The sequence below is a fragment of the Epargyreus clarus genome, unplaced genomic scaffold, assembly GCF_041222505.1.
Source record: "Epargyreus clarus isolate Ecla_fem2 unplaced genomic scaffold, WU_Ecla_fem_2.2 ptg000008l, whole genome shotgun sequence".
NCBI lineage: Eukaryota > Metazoa > Arthropoda > Insecta > Lepidoptera > Hesperiidae > Epargyreus > Epargyreus clarus.
Window position 1 is genome coordinate 10501281 of NW_027332216.1, and position 15757 is coordinate 10517037.

The following is a 15757-nucleotide window of genomic DNA, read 5'->3' on the forward strand; positions in this document are numbered from 1 at the left end:
AAAATAATTCTCTAAGTTAATAATAAAATCAGAACACTTTTTAGTTAGCACTAATTAAATTGAAAATAAAAATATAACCATTGAAAACATATAATAAAAGGTATAATATTTTGTACATAGGTACTTAATACCTAGGTATATAATAATTAATTTGATATAACCTTCTAATTTATGAAAATTACTTTTGCTAATCGGCACTTGGTAAATTTAAATTTCGTGTAGGTGTTCATTTTATTTTTAATCAACGTCAAGAAAATTTTCACGTCCCCTGAACTTGGCTGTAAGATTACATTGACCTTTGCTTGCTCCATTAGAAGTAATTTGAAAACTTACAGAATGGCGGGAATGTAACTGTCAATACCGAATACCTCGATATAATAAATGAATTTTTAAATCGAGTGGGCTACAAATGTTGCGTAATACTTTTGATTTGTGCAAAAATAGGACTGTTGCTTGTAAAATAATTTGTTTTTGTACGTATAAATGGTAATGGTAACTAGAAGTGCGTACAGAAAGGCTACCGAAAGCTTGAACAGTAGCGACATATCACAGAACAATATTATTGGTGTTCCACCATGGTGCTCGTCAGGTTAGTGCCTATTATTATCGAAACTACAGCATACGATGTAAAAAATTACATCGTATGCTTAAAAAGTTAATAGAAACTGGATAGAAACTGTTACAAAACTCCGTAAATCTGATTATACTGTTTTTCTAAAAAAAAATTCTATAAGTATCCACCTACGCTGTATTGTAACACGTGTATCAATTTTAATAATATAAATAATACGTTCACAAAGAAACAGCATTATTTAATTACGTACATACTAATTCTCAAAAATTATTTTGTTCAGAAATTCCGTGTTAATCTTAAAATGCGTTTTTCATTAAACTTCGCGAGTAATCCTTACGATCTCGGAATCCCAAGGATGAATAGCAAATACGAAAATGGATTTCCTTTGTAATATAGACAGAACAACCTAATGGACTCTTAATATAAAATGAACAATTCCTGGTATAACTGCGACGTAGATTTTATATACTTAGTATAGGTACAGGGTGATATTTTCAAGTGTGCAAGAAAGGCCAAATCCGACACCATAAGAATAGCGATAAATGTTGAAAAGAGCTACGAAGTCAATTTTGATAACGAAATCTCTATCAAACGGTTTTTTTTAATATTTTTACCTAGGCAAAGATCGAACGAGTTCACGAAAAAAACATTTTGTATGGTGCAAGTTTGTGGGCAGCAAGTATGAATGACAAAGTAAAGGTGTATTACTTTCCAAGCCCACATGAAAAGATTACCCTGTGTATTATGTAGAGTCTATATTGTACACCGTCTAATATGTAAGGGCTCTTGGTAGTAGCCTCGACCAGACTGGCATCTAAATGTTATGTTTAGACATCTGCTCAGAGTATGAGTGTTTGTGACACATTTTGACATACGATACTTGTGTGGGAATACCAGTGCACAAAACTGTATTTAATACACAATTGTATAGATCTCAAGTTAAGCCATTGAAGAATAATAAGATAAGCCTCATTGGTTAAACCAATAGGCGTGCAATCGTAGGCAATTAGCACGCAAAACTCGATCTTAACATATTTATTAAGATAAAAAATACTTAACAATGTCAAAATCTTTAAATTTCGAATTTCGGTAAACAAAAACAGGTTAAGATCGATTCTACTAATAAACGTTAAACGTCTGAAAATAAGAAATACAAAATATCCACCAATTTGAGTCGTACTAGTACAAAAAGGATTTCGTATCATCGTTAGATGTTTGTATGTATTAATATGGAGCAAAACAGCGGATGCTTATTAATAGAGTCCCGTTTATTACTCTTTGGGTGCGACAGCTTAAAAAGAAACAAAAACAACTATTCATAAAAATTATTTACTTCTTGAACACACTATTCAACCAAAAAAACGTATACAATTAAAAATGAAAAAAAACGACATATCAAATATGCCTCCGAAACAAATCTATTTTTAGTTAGTATCGTAACAAAGTATAAATGTACGATAAGCTAGGAATACGTCACGTGCATAATTGCACTAATTCGTAGGTGGCTCGAGATTAATACAATTGATATGGCCTATTCGCCAGTAGCACACTATGTAATAACATGCACGACGGGAAACGCTGTAATAGAGTGGCTTACAATGTCTGCAACCAATTGGACTCGTATTGCAATAATAACTAAGTATTGCACGTATGACTAATCGCTACTCTATTTCCACTGGTACACCGAGCTCCATTCGGTCTGATATTCCTTATTTTTTATTTATTCTTATACAGTGTACTTGATATATAACTCATAATAGAACAATAGTATAGATAAATAGACAAATTTTAATCACTATCGTGAATAACCGCTCTAAACGCTGAAATAATATAGGAGTAGGCAACGATACTTTCGTCAACTTGAGATAAAACCTCTAAACCCGAGTAGGTCAATTTATGGGCAGCACTGACAGCTTACTAACAAGTGTCCTGTACGCTTGTTTACAATCGATGATATACAAACAAATGAATTCAACGCAGCAAACAACATTAACTTTCAACATTTAGTATATTTATGCTTCCTTATTTGAATCATATTATATAACACCAAAATGGAACCCGCTTTGTGTACTCGTATGTACGTACATATATTGTACTCGTGCATACAAACTAAGTTAAAACACACATTACTACACATTACTGTCAGCGTAAATTGTGCTAATCCATGAATCATTTACTAATCCAAGGATTAGTACCAGCCGTTCGTACTGAACTAATCTATGTTTCTGTCTGACGCTATCAACTATAATGCAAAATAGGCATAATAATATTAAATATTTACTACACGTGTGTTATTTTTATGTGATGGAAGACGGATTGGTCATGGCGCAAAAAGTCTTTGTAATCGTTTCTAAATCGAGTTGTGTCTATAATCTATCTCAGATAAGACACATACAATGTGAAGTAAATTTGTAAAAAACATAGATTGGTCATGGCGCAAAAAGTCTTTGTAATCGTTTCTAACTCGAGTTGTGTCTATAATCTATCTCGGATAAGACACATACAATGTGAAGTAAATTTGACAAAAACATATATAAACCTCCTTATGACCAGTAGTAGTTAAGTTAGGTACATAGTAAAGATTACTGCATCTCATGAACGTCCATTAGTAAGTCCTACTTGAGATCTAGTCTAGACTAAATCGGAATGCCTCGTATGAGGGTCTCTGTCATACCATACCCTTCAGAATGCAGCAGCGTTGTTAAATGTAAACCTTTGACATATCTCTGAGGTATGTTTTGCGGTAGTGCCACTGCAATTGAAAGGGCATCTAAATCCAATTAACAACAACCGAAATCTAGAGCCAGATTAAAAGAAACAAAACAAGATTAAATTTTAATTGCAGCTACATTGACGTGCCGTGTCTCGGTCAGCAGTCCCGTGACCCACAAACTTAGCGATTTCACTAAATAAACAAGCTCTAAGAATATTTCATGAGAAATACCACTGAGAGAGATACCTGCTGACTGTATCTACAACATAGATTTTAGAACACGTACCTAGACTCTGAGATACGAGCAAACTAGTTCAAAGCCACTACCGTACTTTTGAATACTTTCGTATGACTGTGCGAAGTAATTAAAATAGAAGAATGAAAATGTTTCTGCAGTCATTCTAACTGTTCGATAAACTTTTTAAATAGAAGGTCATGGAAGAAATTGTATTAACTCATGAAATAGTAGGTAAACCAGTTTACAATCCATCTGATGTATGTTCATCTTATGTGGCCACTGCTGCAACCCGCTTTATCATTTACAAATTATTATCCCACTGCTGAGCATCTATTCTTAATGTGAGAAGAGCTTAGGCCATAAATTATGGCTCATGATCTACCGCCCTGGCTAAGTGAGTTGAGGTGAGTTCAAACACAAGGCAATAAGAAGTAAGTTAAGAAGCAGTGACCACTTACAGGGTAAATCAAATCAAATCAGTTTATTTGTGAATAAGGTAATTGTTAGTTGTTACACATTTTTGTTACATAGTCGCTTATTCTGCCACTAAGTGGCTTGCAAATATACATGTCATCTAAAAACTATTATTATAATTTTAATTCTAACAATTCAATATGACTTGATAACAAATTGGATTACTTATTTTTATCGCTCAAAAAGGAAGAAGGTAGTTGTTACATATCAAGACAACCCACTTTTTAGTCATAATATTTTACTAAAATAATCTTCATCTAAAATAAATTAAGTATTATAACATATTATACACACAATAGCCGTCCACATCTCCTGGGGAATCAAACTGCCCCCGAGTAAAACAATTTATGTAGAAACTCGTTTACGTCGCTACAAATTTATTTATGTTTCGCGTAATGGTACCGTTACCTGCGTCACAATACAATAACAAAGTATTATTTTTAATATAAACGTGTTTATAATCACAGTTTTGAAAGCTATGAAAAGTACATAATCAATTTTCATTTGGATTGTGTTCACATTACAATTTGATTTAAATATAAACCAGCCTCAATTTAATGTGTTCTTTATTCAATTCATTGCATTTATTGCAGGATAAGGTGAAATACATAATATGTGGAATTATTAATTAGTAGGTACATAACCACATATATCGTCTTATACGTCGTAATAGGTTTTAATATATGAGGGGTTATAAGATACGTCTAAGCACGCGTACCACTGAAAAATATATTTTCAAAAGATAATATACCTAAGATGTCATGTTTCCCAATTCTGAAAAGTCATGTGATTTGTTTAAAATTTTCTGTCTTATTGAAATTCCGAGTACACAACAAATTGAATACTAAAAGCACTTAGCAGCGCGAATATTGTTTTCAATATACCAGTATTTCAAAAAATTATGTTTCTAAAATTTACATCTCGCAATATTTATCCAAATGTGTTTTGTTTTTATAGTAAAGCTTATTCAAACTGGTTTGATTTTAATCTATAGTTCGGATTAACAACTGTGGTTTGCGGTACGTTTGTCAACACTGAATTAAAGAGAAATCGAGAAAGGTTTTTTTAGTATTTCATCGCAGCTCAAAACAATGAGCTATAGAAGCTCTATCTATTATGTACAGAATAAAGGTTTATAAATAATGGAATGTAATTAGAGACAAAATGAAGTATGGCAAAAATCTTTGTTAGTTTTGAATTTAGATGCTTTCAAATTGGTTTTTAAAAAATAAACCAACAAATAGTGAACGTTAAATGAAATTTGCAATACGCTGTAGGGTCTAACCGCAAGGTTCTAACCAATCCACTGTCTTTTTTTCAATTTTGTGCGTATTAGAGATTAATTAGCATTCGAGACTCTGATCATTCATCCTCATTTTTTCTCTGTTTATGTTCCTGATTATTCATAGCAACATTCCATCATCGACGCAAAACCTGCATTTTCTCTTTTCCCCTGTCTAATGTATAAAAAACATACAAGATCCGCCGTTTTTACTATAAACTTTATTTATGGTAAAAACCAAGTTATAAATACGATATTAACATTGAACACCTGTGTATACAAAAACTAACTAATACGATCGGAAAAGTTTAATGTAGCCTACATAATTTCTTACAAATAAACGCATTATACCTCTTTTAAAAATTTCCGCCGCTCTTGACTTTCTTTCACAGTGTCGGAAGCAAAGTTATTACCTTAGCTGTTCCTAATTTGTGACCTAAAAACCGATTCGTCGTGGTCGACCAGCTTGCATAATGCAATTGGAGCATGCCATCTGCTGACCGTTGAATTATTTACGAGAAACGTGTGAAATCATTATAATTGTGTATTAGAGTTATAATTCACGTCCATTGATATTTATATTTGATAAATATGAAGTAGATTATAGGTAGGTATGTTAGACAGCCTCTCTACAAAGATTTCTTAGAAAATTTGCAAAATAATAACGAAGATTGAAAATATGTTTTAATAATTATCTTTCAGGTAATTAATCAAATGTCTACTATAATTAATCCGTACATATTGCGATTATATACTATATTCGATTACATGTAAGACTAGTTGTAGGTACATACTCGTAATATAAGATTATATTTTACAAAGTTAAAAAATCACTGCGGTCAGTTAACATAAAATGCACAAACATTTGCTTTTTCATTAACATAAAAATTCAAATAACAAATGTAGTGCTTACAGATAATTCATATAAAAGTTCATCAAAATTTTAATTTCAAGTGAAAGTTTACAATGTGTGTAAAATCTAACTTTAAACAAATATCATATTCCATTAGGCATGCACACAGCGTATAAAAAAATGTCTGACGCGAGCTCCAACTAAAAGTGGTGAGCGGAGATGAAAATTTAGAACATTAATTACACGGCACTCCGCACGGGCTAATCAAATTAGAGAACAGGTAACCATGGTCCATTTCGTTCTGCGCAGGAAAGGTTTATGAAAGGAGAAAGCCACGGCGAGTATTGCCGACTTGGGAAGCTACCTCGTACCCATTAAGGGAAAACATATGGGAATATCTACACGACAAAAGTAGATATTTTGATGAGAATAGGACTAAGAAGGTCAAACAGAAGGTTAAAGGAAAATGCAGCACACAAAAACTAATGACGTTACTAATATTTATTTTCATCGGATTAGGATTAATTGGTTAGTATACCTTTTACTTAATTAATCTTCGTAAGCAATACAGACAAATATAATTAAAGCATACATATTGCATGTACCTACATTTAGGTATATGTGAAGTTAGTGTAGCACTAACTGTATTTTTTGTTTTGTGTTAATGTCACGCATTCCAAAATTGTAAATTATTACCTATATCATAAATATATTTTTATTTTTCATAGTGCCACTTTGGGCTCCAGAGAAAATACCGAAAACTGAGTTACTAAAATCAATTCTCCCGGACATCAAACTTTTCAGTTTTGGTAAGTACTTATTCGTTGGTTGCTAGAGAAATTAAACAAATAAACTGCTCAATACAATACTTGATCAACATGAACAACACGATTTTCCCCTACGATACACCAGTATTGAGGAAACCGCTCAAAGAAAACAAACTTATGGGAACTTTCCCTTTTTACCTCACAAAGAATAACCGACAAGCGCCTTTTTTCTTCGATAAATATTAAACACCCAATTTCCTGTTATAAAAATCATAACTTTGCTTTTACTCAATGATGTCAAATTACAACTTTGATGTTGTTCAAAGTGAGCATTATCATTACTCTAAACACTGACTTGACAACTTAATGGTGGTAAACAATACCAACAACAAGGGAACTGCTGTATTATGTCACTCACCTGTAATCAGCCTCTATAATATTTTTACTCCTGTTCTATTAAGAAATGTATACTAATAATTTTATTGCTTTAAAACGTTTGATAGAGTTAACGGAAAGCGAGTTGCCGAGTTGCACGAGTTTGGCATTGGCGCACTTTCTAATGCAGATCCTTGAAATCTGATCACTCTCATTCAATTCCTGGCAGTGAAGCTTTCATGCGAGATATCTAATTTTTATATTAAATATTTTATTTCATAAGACCGATCAGGTACATACTCGTAGTTGGCTTAGGTACAATTTGCAATTACTTAGGCCATTTTAAAGAACAATAAGAATGTATTTATAGATTACTTCTACTAAATACTAAAAATAAACTAAATAATTATAAGTTAAAATAAATTATACAAATATGAGGTAAAAGTATCAAAAAGGTTAGCCCAATGCCGTAAATCAGTAGCACGTATTAAATAAAGTATTAGCCACTGCACCGACTAATGAAATAGTCAAATGACTCTAAATGCAATTCTGTGAAACGAAACGGCTCTAAAGCTATTCCTAGAAAGTACAAACAGCATGTAATTGACGCTAAATAATACCCAGTTTAATGCTTTATTGTGTTGTCCTATAATCGTTCATGGGTAGAATCCAATCCAATCACTGTTTCGAACTTTTTTCATTCGTTTCCAGAAACTATGGGAATTAATCAGAGCTATCGTCTGTATTATTCCCACAGGACATTTTCCGTTAGTAGTTAGTAGATGAGGACTTTTATACTCCATTTAGTACATGACCGTGGTTCTGATATCTCGACTGTTTTGCGAGATTGTACATAACTTTTTATATACTTGGGTAGTTTTTATGTGGCTAAAGTACCACCCATGGGATGTCGCCATAAACTCTCTACTACCCTTAAGGACTAAAACTCTTCTTGTAATTATGCCCCTTACTACAATGTCAGACCTGAACAGTAACACTACAAAGCAGAAATTCATTTTACAGTAGTAGTAAGAGTTTTACTTTAATTATCTACCTAAAATGAAGAAAGATATACCTATGTTCTTAGTTATAGGTATGTACTTTGGTAAAAAAAAGTTTATTGCCAATTGTTCTCTATTTTGTTTTAGTTGGTTTCCCTTCTTCATCTGTAAGCGAAGAATGTTGTCATAGATTGAGACACTTGACCTTATTACTATCACGAATTGAACAAGAATTACGGTAGGTATTCGCTCACTAAAACAACAATTACAGCAATTACACTAAAACAACAATTACAGCAATTATTTGAATCTAAGAAACTTTAGTACATTTTTATTCATATACTGAAATATCCTTATGTTTAGTAATACACTAATTTCTCTGATTTAAAGGAGGATCTAACAAAATTATAATTTCAGAAAAACACTCAAAGTAAGAAGAAAGTTTATGATTAGTTCGCCGAATATTGAAACAAGTAAGTTGGTACATCTATTTAGCCATTGGTGGGCCTGGGTCTCACCTCAAAATTAATATTCTTTAGGCCTTATTCCAACAGCATAGCTAAGTGCGAATTGGTAGATTTCATAAAACTTTGAGAACATAGAAGACGCTCGCGCGATTTTACTCACGATGTTTACTTAACCTATTAAAGTACTCGTAAGTGCTCTTTCCTATTTTTGCCTTATAACAGAATTGCTACTACGTAAGTTTTAAACGCTTTTTTTTTTTAAACGCTTTCTACACTCACAGCCCCACACTAGGATTCCCTGTATCGTGGGTGCTATGGACACACACAGAGACAAATACACAAACACCCAGACCCAGAAACAGAAATCTAAATTCATCATTTAGAAATCTGTCTTGGCCGGGGATCGAACCCGGGACCCTCTGCGCGTCAGACCGGCATGGTGACCGCTCCGCCACGTGGGTCGTCAAACTAAGTAGTAACTTATACTCCAGCCAAATTGGAAGAAGAATGTTTACCAACAATCGTCGCTTAGCAACCGATAACGGGCATATAACAATAACCTTTTTTCATTAGCACAATTTATTAATGTATAATATTATGTAAAATAAAAGAAAATTTCCGTTATTTTCTATCCTATTCTATACACTATACCTAATGTCTGGTTTGAATTAAATATTGTGAATAAATATTTGACTTTGAGTTTAATTAGATTTCGAGAATAATCTCGCAAGATATATTTTAAATCAGCATTTAAATGCGTATTAAGTGAATTTATACAATTTTCTTAGATATTATGCTGTGTGATATTCTATTTTAATCAGAATGAATAAAATAATGTAATTTAGAGTAATGGTAGTTTAATATCCTCCATGGCAATATGTACACGTCTCGTATTTGGACTCTAAGAGAATAAATAGACTGTAAGTTAGTAAATACTCTATTCCCAGAGTAGATTGGAAAATAAAATTGAAATTGGTTTAGTAGTAACTAAAAATAAAAATAAAAACTTGGAGTTTTGTACATATTTATTTAGCTATTATTACATGTATGAACGGGTTAAAATGATTAAATTAAATAGCACAAATTACAAGTATGTAATACATCATGTAAAAATACAAATCCTTAAGGTTTTTTGGCCGCCCATTATAGATTTTGAATAAGACTCCTGAAGAAATTTCGAAGGTTAGTCCAGTTAGTACTTTTATATATAAAGAGAATGCAGATATTAGTAAACTCCAGATTGTAATTATTATAGTTTGTAAGAGTCTTGTTCAAAATTACAGACATGTTGTTATTATTCATGAAATTTACGTCAAACGGGAATTACATCAAACGGGAAAGAATACCATCATAAATAAATTATTAATCTTCTTCATCACTGGCAGAACTTGATGGACTTGTTGAACTGTCTGTCACTCGAATAATAAAATTGTCAATTACATTATCTGAAATGCCGTCAAGTTCTGCCATTTTCTTTTCCTCTTTAATTACATGATTGACACATTGTTGCCATGCCGCAGAAGTTATAGATTTAATTGCTTCACTTAATATTTTTTTTAAATCAATTATTTTAAATGTTTTGTTTTTTTCTGCGACATGGCCTTTTACTTGGCCCCATATCAACTCGATAGGATTTAATTCGCAATGGTACGGTGGTAATCTTAATACCTCAATGTTGTGCTGCTTCGCCATTGTATCGCATACAAATGCTGAGTATTTTTCCCGTTCAGGTGTTACCAAGTCGATAAGCTGTGCTTTTATCATCTCTGCTTGGAACGAGATACCTTTTTCTGTTAGCCAACTTTGTATGTCTTTTTTTAACCAATTCATAGAAGGAACTCGTTCCAAGCGTCGAGAATGATATGGGGCATTGTCCATTACAATTATGGAGTTTGGTTCTAATTTTTCTAGAGTTCTAGAGAAACACCTTCGAGTTCATCTCTCTATGATAGTCGCCTTCACCTTTTTTACTTTCGAAAATTAAGTCTGCATTTTCCACAAATCCATCCTCGTTACCTATAAAAAAATGATAAATATTAAAATGTGAAAAGTACATGTAGCAGTCTAGTGATCATATATTGACTATATGGCATAGAAACTATACTTTTACGTTAAAATGATTAGCTATGCATGAGTTTATTTTTTTACAAAACTTTTTTCAATTCCATGATAACACACATCTGAAATTATGTGATCTTAAGCTAACAATATTAGGATGATAACATACCAATGTGTACAACTATCAAGCACTTCCCTTTTCCCGATGGAGCTTTCAAGCCAGTTGAGAGTCCCTCCTGATAGGCTTGTCGAGCAGACTCAATGGAAAGGTCTTGCCATATTTTACTTTTTGTATGTCCTGAAACCAAATAATATATTATTGCTTTAAATTATTTTAATATAAATAATTTTATACACAGTGTGTGCCAAAGATGTGATAAAATATTGATTATGACATTTAAATTCTACTTATTAATAATAATTTATATGGTTACTGTTTAAATAAAGATCAATAAGTATACAGAAATGATTGATTCTATATAAAAAATAAGTTAAAATTGTTTATGTACCTTCGTTAACCCAAGTCTCATCCAAATAATAAATTTTGCGTCTTTGTTCTCTCATCCTTAACATTTTTTGAAGATAATAGAAGCGCCATCGCACAATTTCTTCCTTTTCAATGAGAACACTTCGTCTCGACCGTTTCAAATATTTAATCTTTAGTTTATTTAAAACTTTTTGAAAGGTAGTTCTTTTAAAGCTTGGTAAGCTGTCGTCCTCGTTCACTAAATTTAAAACTTTTTCAATTGTTGGTGGATCGTTATCAAAGAATAACATGTGCACCTTCCTACGAATTCCACTCAAGGTCATATCGTCCAATTTGTCCATTATTGTCAAATATAACTGTATAACTGTTTTCTCCGAGGAACTGAGTGAACACCTCGCTCGTTTCTTCTTTGGAGAAGAAAACTTCTGCAGGCCACTCGGACCCGGTTGGGAATCACTCATTATAACAAGAACAACAAAACAAACAAAACGAAACAAAAAAAAACTCAACAAAATAACAGAACAACACTATAACAGGAATATTTAACAAACAAATAACAATGGATAACAGAGATATTAACACGCACAATACTCGTAATCGTAAGCAGCCATGTTGTAAACATCATTGTAACACGACCAAATTCGGAGAGTGCGTTTCGTTATAGCTAAGCAGTCAATGTAAACAAAATGTTTTTTTTTTGTATTTGTAACAATGAACTATTATTATAAAGATATTATTAAAATATTATACATTAGTATAAATAAAATTATTTTCAAATAATAATTTAATCATATACTACGAAAATAGTGGATAAATTAAAATGTCAGCTTACACTTCAAAAAATATTATTTGCTACTTTAAATAAAACGAAACGCAATTGTGTTTTTTAAATAGTCGGATTATAAAGCAATTATTATGCAGCTAATTTAAAATGAAGCAGTAAAAGTGGGGTTGTAAAGAAATTTACGTACTCTTTTTTTTTGTTGGACTGTTTCGATTTTTCAAAATCGTAACCAAAAGTTCTTATTACCTGGCATACGCTTATTTACAGGGTTTTCACTTACTTACTGATAAGGATATTTTATTCATCTTTGTCTATACGCAACAATATGAAAGTTGTGAGAGTACTTTGCATGTAATAAGGTATAGAAATAATGGATACAATTTAATTGTGAAGTTTTTTGTTGAATTAAAAATGAAAACAAGGATAATAGTAATTTTTACAGTGCCAAAATTTTGATGACCCTAATATCGGTTTGTTTACATGAATTCTCTTCGCATCGTGGCGGAGGTATAGTAACTAATCACCGAATCAGCCATCGAATGGGCTACATGCTCGCTTCTTACTTATAAGAGAAAAAATGTTATAATTAATGTCATATGCATATAATTTAAAACGAAATCGCAAGTCTAGTAAAAAGTCAGAAGTGAATCGAATCCCGAACCTCCAAATATTACCTCCAATAAATTTAGTTAATTTAGCATCTACATAAACAGAGAGTTACTTTACACATATTGAACATAATACAATGACGTGTAACATCTTGTATCACTGAATAGATAATTCTTAGCCGCTTTACCTAGATGTAGAAAATTTCGACACGTGTAATTCATAATACACAACTTTGAAACTTATGCTGTTTACCCAAATGGTTGGTTTCAGTACGTAAGTACTTGTGGAATAAACCCTTTACTCAGTTCAGTATTTATATACAAGTGTTATACTGTAGGTATATACAACTGTACAAAGGTGAGCTGGGTTTAAATATATTATTTAGGTCAATTTAAATGATTTATTTATTTAAATGGTGTATTGTGAGATTCTGACTAAGCAGAGTTTCCTTCATCAAGTATGAGTAAAATATAATACTAAATTTAAAATTCGTATTATTAGCGATTTTAGCAGCTTTTTATAGAATTAAAATATTAAATAACCATGCAGTCCACGTGACGATATAAGATTTGTCCCGACCATAAACTTCTTTCTGTATTAAAATTGGATTCTTACATAAAGTCGGTCACAAATATGTTGCTGCCCCTGAAAACTAAGACGGTCTCGTGAATGTATGCATGGAGTGGACCATCAGACAGAAATATTCTTGCGGAGACACTAACTAGTGCCACCAGAAGTAGCTGCCACGACAGTCACACTGGAGGACTGTACCACATCATCATCATCATCATCAACCTATTATTGTCCCACTGCTGGGCTCGGGTCTCCTCTCATAAAGAGAAAGATTAGGCCATAGTCCACCGCGCTGGCCAAGCGCGTACTGGTAGACTTCACATACCTTTGAGATCTTTTTAAAAAATCTCAGGTATGCAGGTTTCCTCACGATGTTTTCCTTCACCGTTTTTAGCAAGTGATAATTAATTCCTAATACCTACGCACATAATTTCGAAAAATCAGTGATGTATGCCTGGGATTTGAATCTCGGACCGCTCGATCGAGAGGCCGAGTTTCTTAACCACTAGGCTATCACTTCCATTATTTTACGAAGTCTCTACCACATATTCTACGAAGTAGTATTTCTGTTAAACGTAGAACAAAGTTAAAAATAAATGTTACTTTAAGGACAGTAATCTACCTACATAATTATATTAAGTACCTAATAGATATTTGTTTGTGCCTTACTTTTTTCACAGAAAAAACAATCAGCAACGTGCCTAGGAAACGTTTAATACACGGTGCAAAAGCAACCATAGGTAGTGGTACTAAAGAGTGGGGTACCCAAGTAGCTCTATGGGGAGTGGTTCCACTATGGCGTACTGCGCTATCGCCTGATACGATACTTGCCTTGAAGCAACCAAAGCCTTCTGACTGTTGGCCATTTAGGTAAATGCCTTAAAATATTTCATTACTTTGCAGTTAGTATTTTCAGTTAAGTATTAACTAAATATAAATAAGTTTGTATATGCAACTTTCTAATACTCACGGTAATAGTTTTTTGTATGTATAGTCCATTGAAAAGTTACAAATTTTAGTCCTGAGCATGCTTAACAGAGGATGCAACGTTACTTTTTGGATGTCAAGAGGGGTTAGTGCAAAGCTAATTCAAAGTTTGTGACGTCACAGCTCTTGTCCGTCGACCACCGTCTTGAAAAAGCAAACTATTAGGCATATAATTCATCGCTCAGAAAATTTGTAAGAACAATTAGCGTCTCAAATTGAATTATCTATAACTTGAATTTTTTTGTTGTATATCCTAATGCCGTGTAATATGTTTTCCAGTGGTTCTTACGGGGAAGTTATAATAGAGCTACCTAGAAAAATGTTTACTAACAGTCTTAGCCTCGAACACGTGCGACCGGATACAGCGAGGAGCGCACCGAAGATCTTTATAGTTTATGTTTGTATTTATTTGTTTCCATAACATGGTTTTGTTTGGACCATAATAGTTATCAAGAGAAAGTAGTTGGTAAAGTACTAATGGGACGTTCGAAGACAGTAACGCTTTTAATGTCCAACTGCTTCTGAGCAGTCACGGTTTTTTACCTGATAATTGATTAGGAAAATCATTTAAACCGACGTATTTCATTTTATTCTCAGCAGTATATGTTGTCAGCATCATCACAAAAAAGTTAGTTTTTTGTTATTCAACTAGCATGCCCTTTGAGAATTCGTATCATTCCTAGGTACAGCATATTCGCGCTCTATTTTAAGTGTGATTTCCTTAGAACAACTTGACAATTCGCCTACACAGAGGTCTTGTAATAGTTCGAATAGTTCGAAATTACGACGCAGTTAATATCTTGACGCTTATACCAGAAATATAAATCGCACCATGTTCGACACAGCGGTAAAAGAAAATATAAACGTCGATTCGTCAAGGAATGAAACATCATGAATTCCATACATTGCACGGCCAATGAAAAATTACTATTTTCAAAAGTCATGATACCTAACGACCCTGCTATTTAATAAATGAGCGCATTGTTCTATGATGTTTAACTCGTAATTAAAGAACTAATTTGTACATTCACAGGGGGTCCTAGAAAACGGTACTTACGTAAAAGCAGCTGACGGAATGTACAGCTACAATAAGCCTGCGAAACAATACTACTCATTAAACAATGGTAATGCCCCTTTGAAACGCATTGTTTTCAGAGTTTTGTCTAACCAGGGAAACCCAAAATATACTTGTATTTACAGAGTCCATGTATACAAAACTGATGATAATAGAATAATACATTGATATTCTAATGAAAATTCATTTTCTTTGTTAAATAGTCGGTAAACGATCCCCCTAAAATGAATACAATTATCAGAAAAAGTACCTATAGAAAACCTCTCATAATATTTACAAGAAATTATTTTATATTTTATCCTTTATTCTATCGTTCCTAAATTGCTTCAAAATGTATGTTATTTCTAGTAATTCGTTGTAATAAATTACATGGTCGATTCTATTGCAATATTATTAAATTATGAAGTAAAATAAAATAAGATCATACAGAAAAAAATATT

The 15757-nt window shown here is 32.6% G+C and overlaps 2 protein-coding genes across 2 annotated transcripts; one reads left to right on the forward strand and one right to left on the reverse strand.

The window, feature by feature from the left end:
• The first annotated feature begins 363 nt into the window (after window positions 1–363).
• spag4 (sperm-associated antigen 4) lies at window positions 364–15699 on the forward strand. Its single transcript, XM_073075971.1, has 8 exons — window positions 364–589; window positions 6444–6662; window positions 6863–6943; window positions 8425–8515; window positions 8695–8750; window positions 13936–14125; window positions 14522–14639; window positions 15276–15699. The coding sequence occupies exons 1-8, from the start codon at window positions 484–486 to the stop codon at window positions 15483–15485; spliced, it is 1071 nt and encodes a 356-aa protein (XP_072932072.1). The 5' UTR covers window positions 364–483; the 3' UTR covers window positions 15486–15699.
• On the reverse strand, window positions 9752–11974 carry LOC140744402 (uncharacterized). Its single transcript, XM_073075973.1, has 3 exons — window positions 11312–11974; window positions 10972–11100; window positions 9752–10760 (listed from the first exon to the last, which is right to left on the reverse strand). The coding sequence occupies exons 1-3, from the start codon at window positions 11748–11750 to the stop codon at window positions 10660–10662; spliced, it is 669 nt and encodes a 222-aa protein (XP_072932074.1). The 5' UTR covers window positions 11751–11974; the 3' UTR covers window positions 9752–10659.
• Window positions 15700–15757: the final 58 nt, after the last annotated feature.

Bases quoted from the DNA above. Each gene is read 5' to 3' on its own strand.
- spag4 (XM_073075971.1), top strand. From the start codon at position 484: ATGGTAATGGTAACTAGAAGTGCGTACAGAAAGGCTACCGAAAGCTTG. The intron at 590-6,443 runs GTTAGTGCCTAT...CGTTCTGCGCAG, and splicing joins TCCACCATGGTGCTCGTCAG to GAAAGGTTTATGAAAGGAGA. The intron at 6,944-8,424 runs GTAAGTACTTAT...ATTTTGTTTTAG, and splicing joins CATCAAACTTTTCAGTTTTG to TTGGTTTCCCTTCTTCATCT.
- LOC140744402 (XM_073075973.1), bottom strand. From the start codon at position 11,750: ATGAGTGATTCCCAACCGGGTCCGAGTGGCCTGCAGAAGTTTTCTTCT. The intron at 11,101-11,311 runs GTACATAAACAA...ATTTGGTTTCAG, and splicing joins TGAGACTTGGGTTAACGAAG to GACATACAAAAAGTAAAATA. The intron at 10,761-10,971 runs GTATGTTATCAT...ATTTTTTTATAG, and splicing joins CTTGATAGTTGTACACATTG to GTAACGAGGATGGATTTGTG.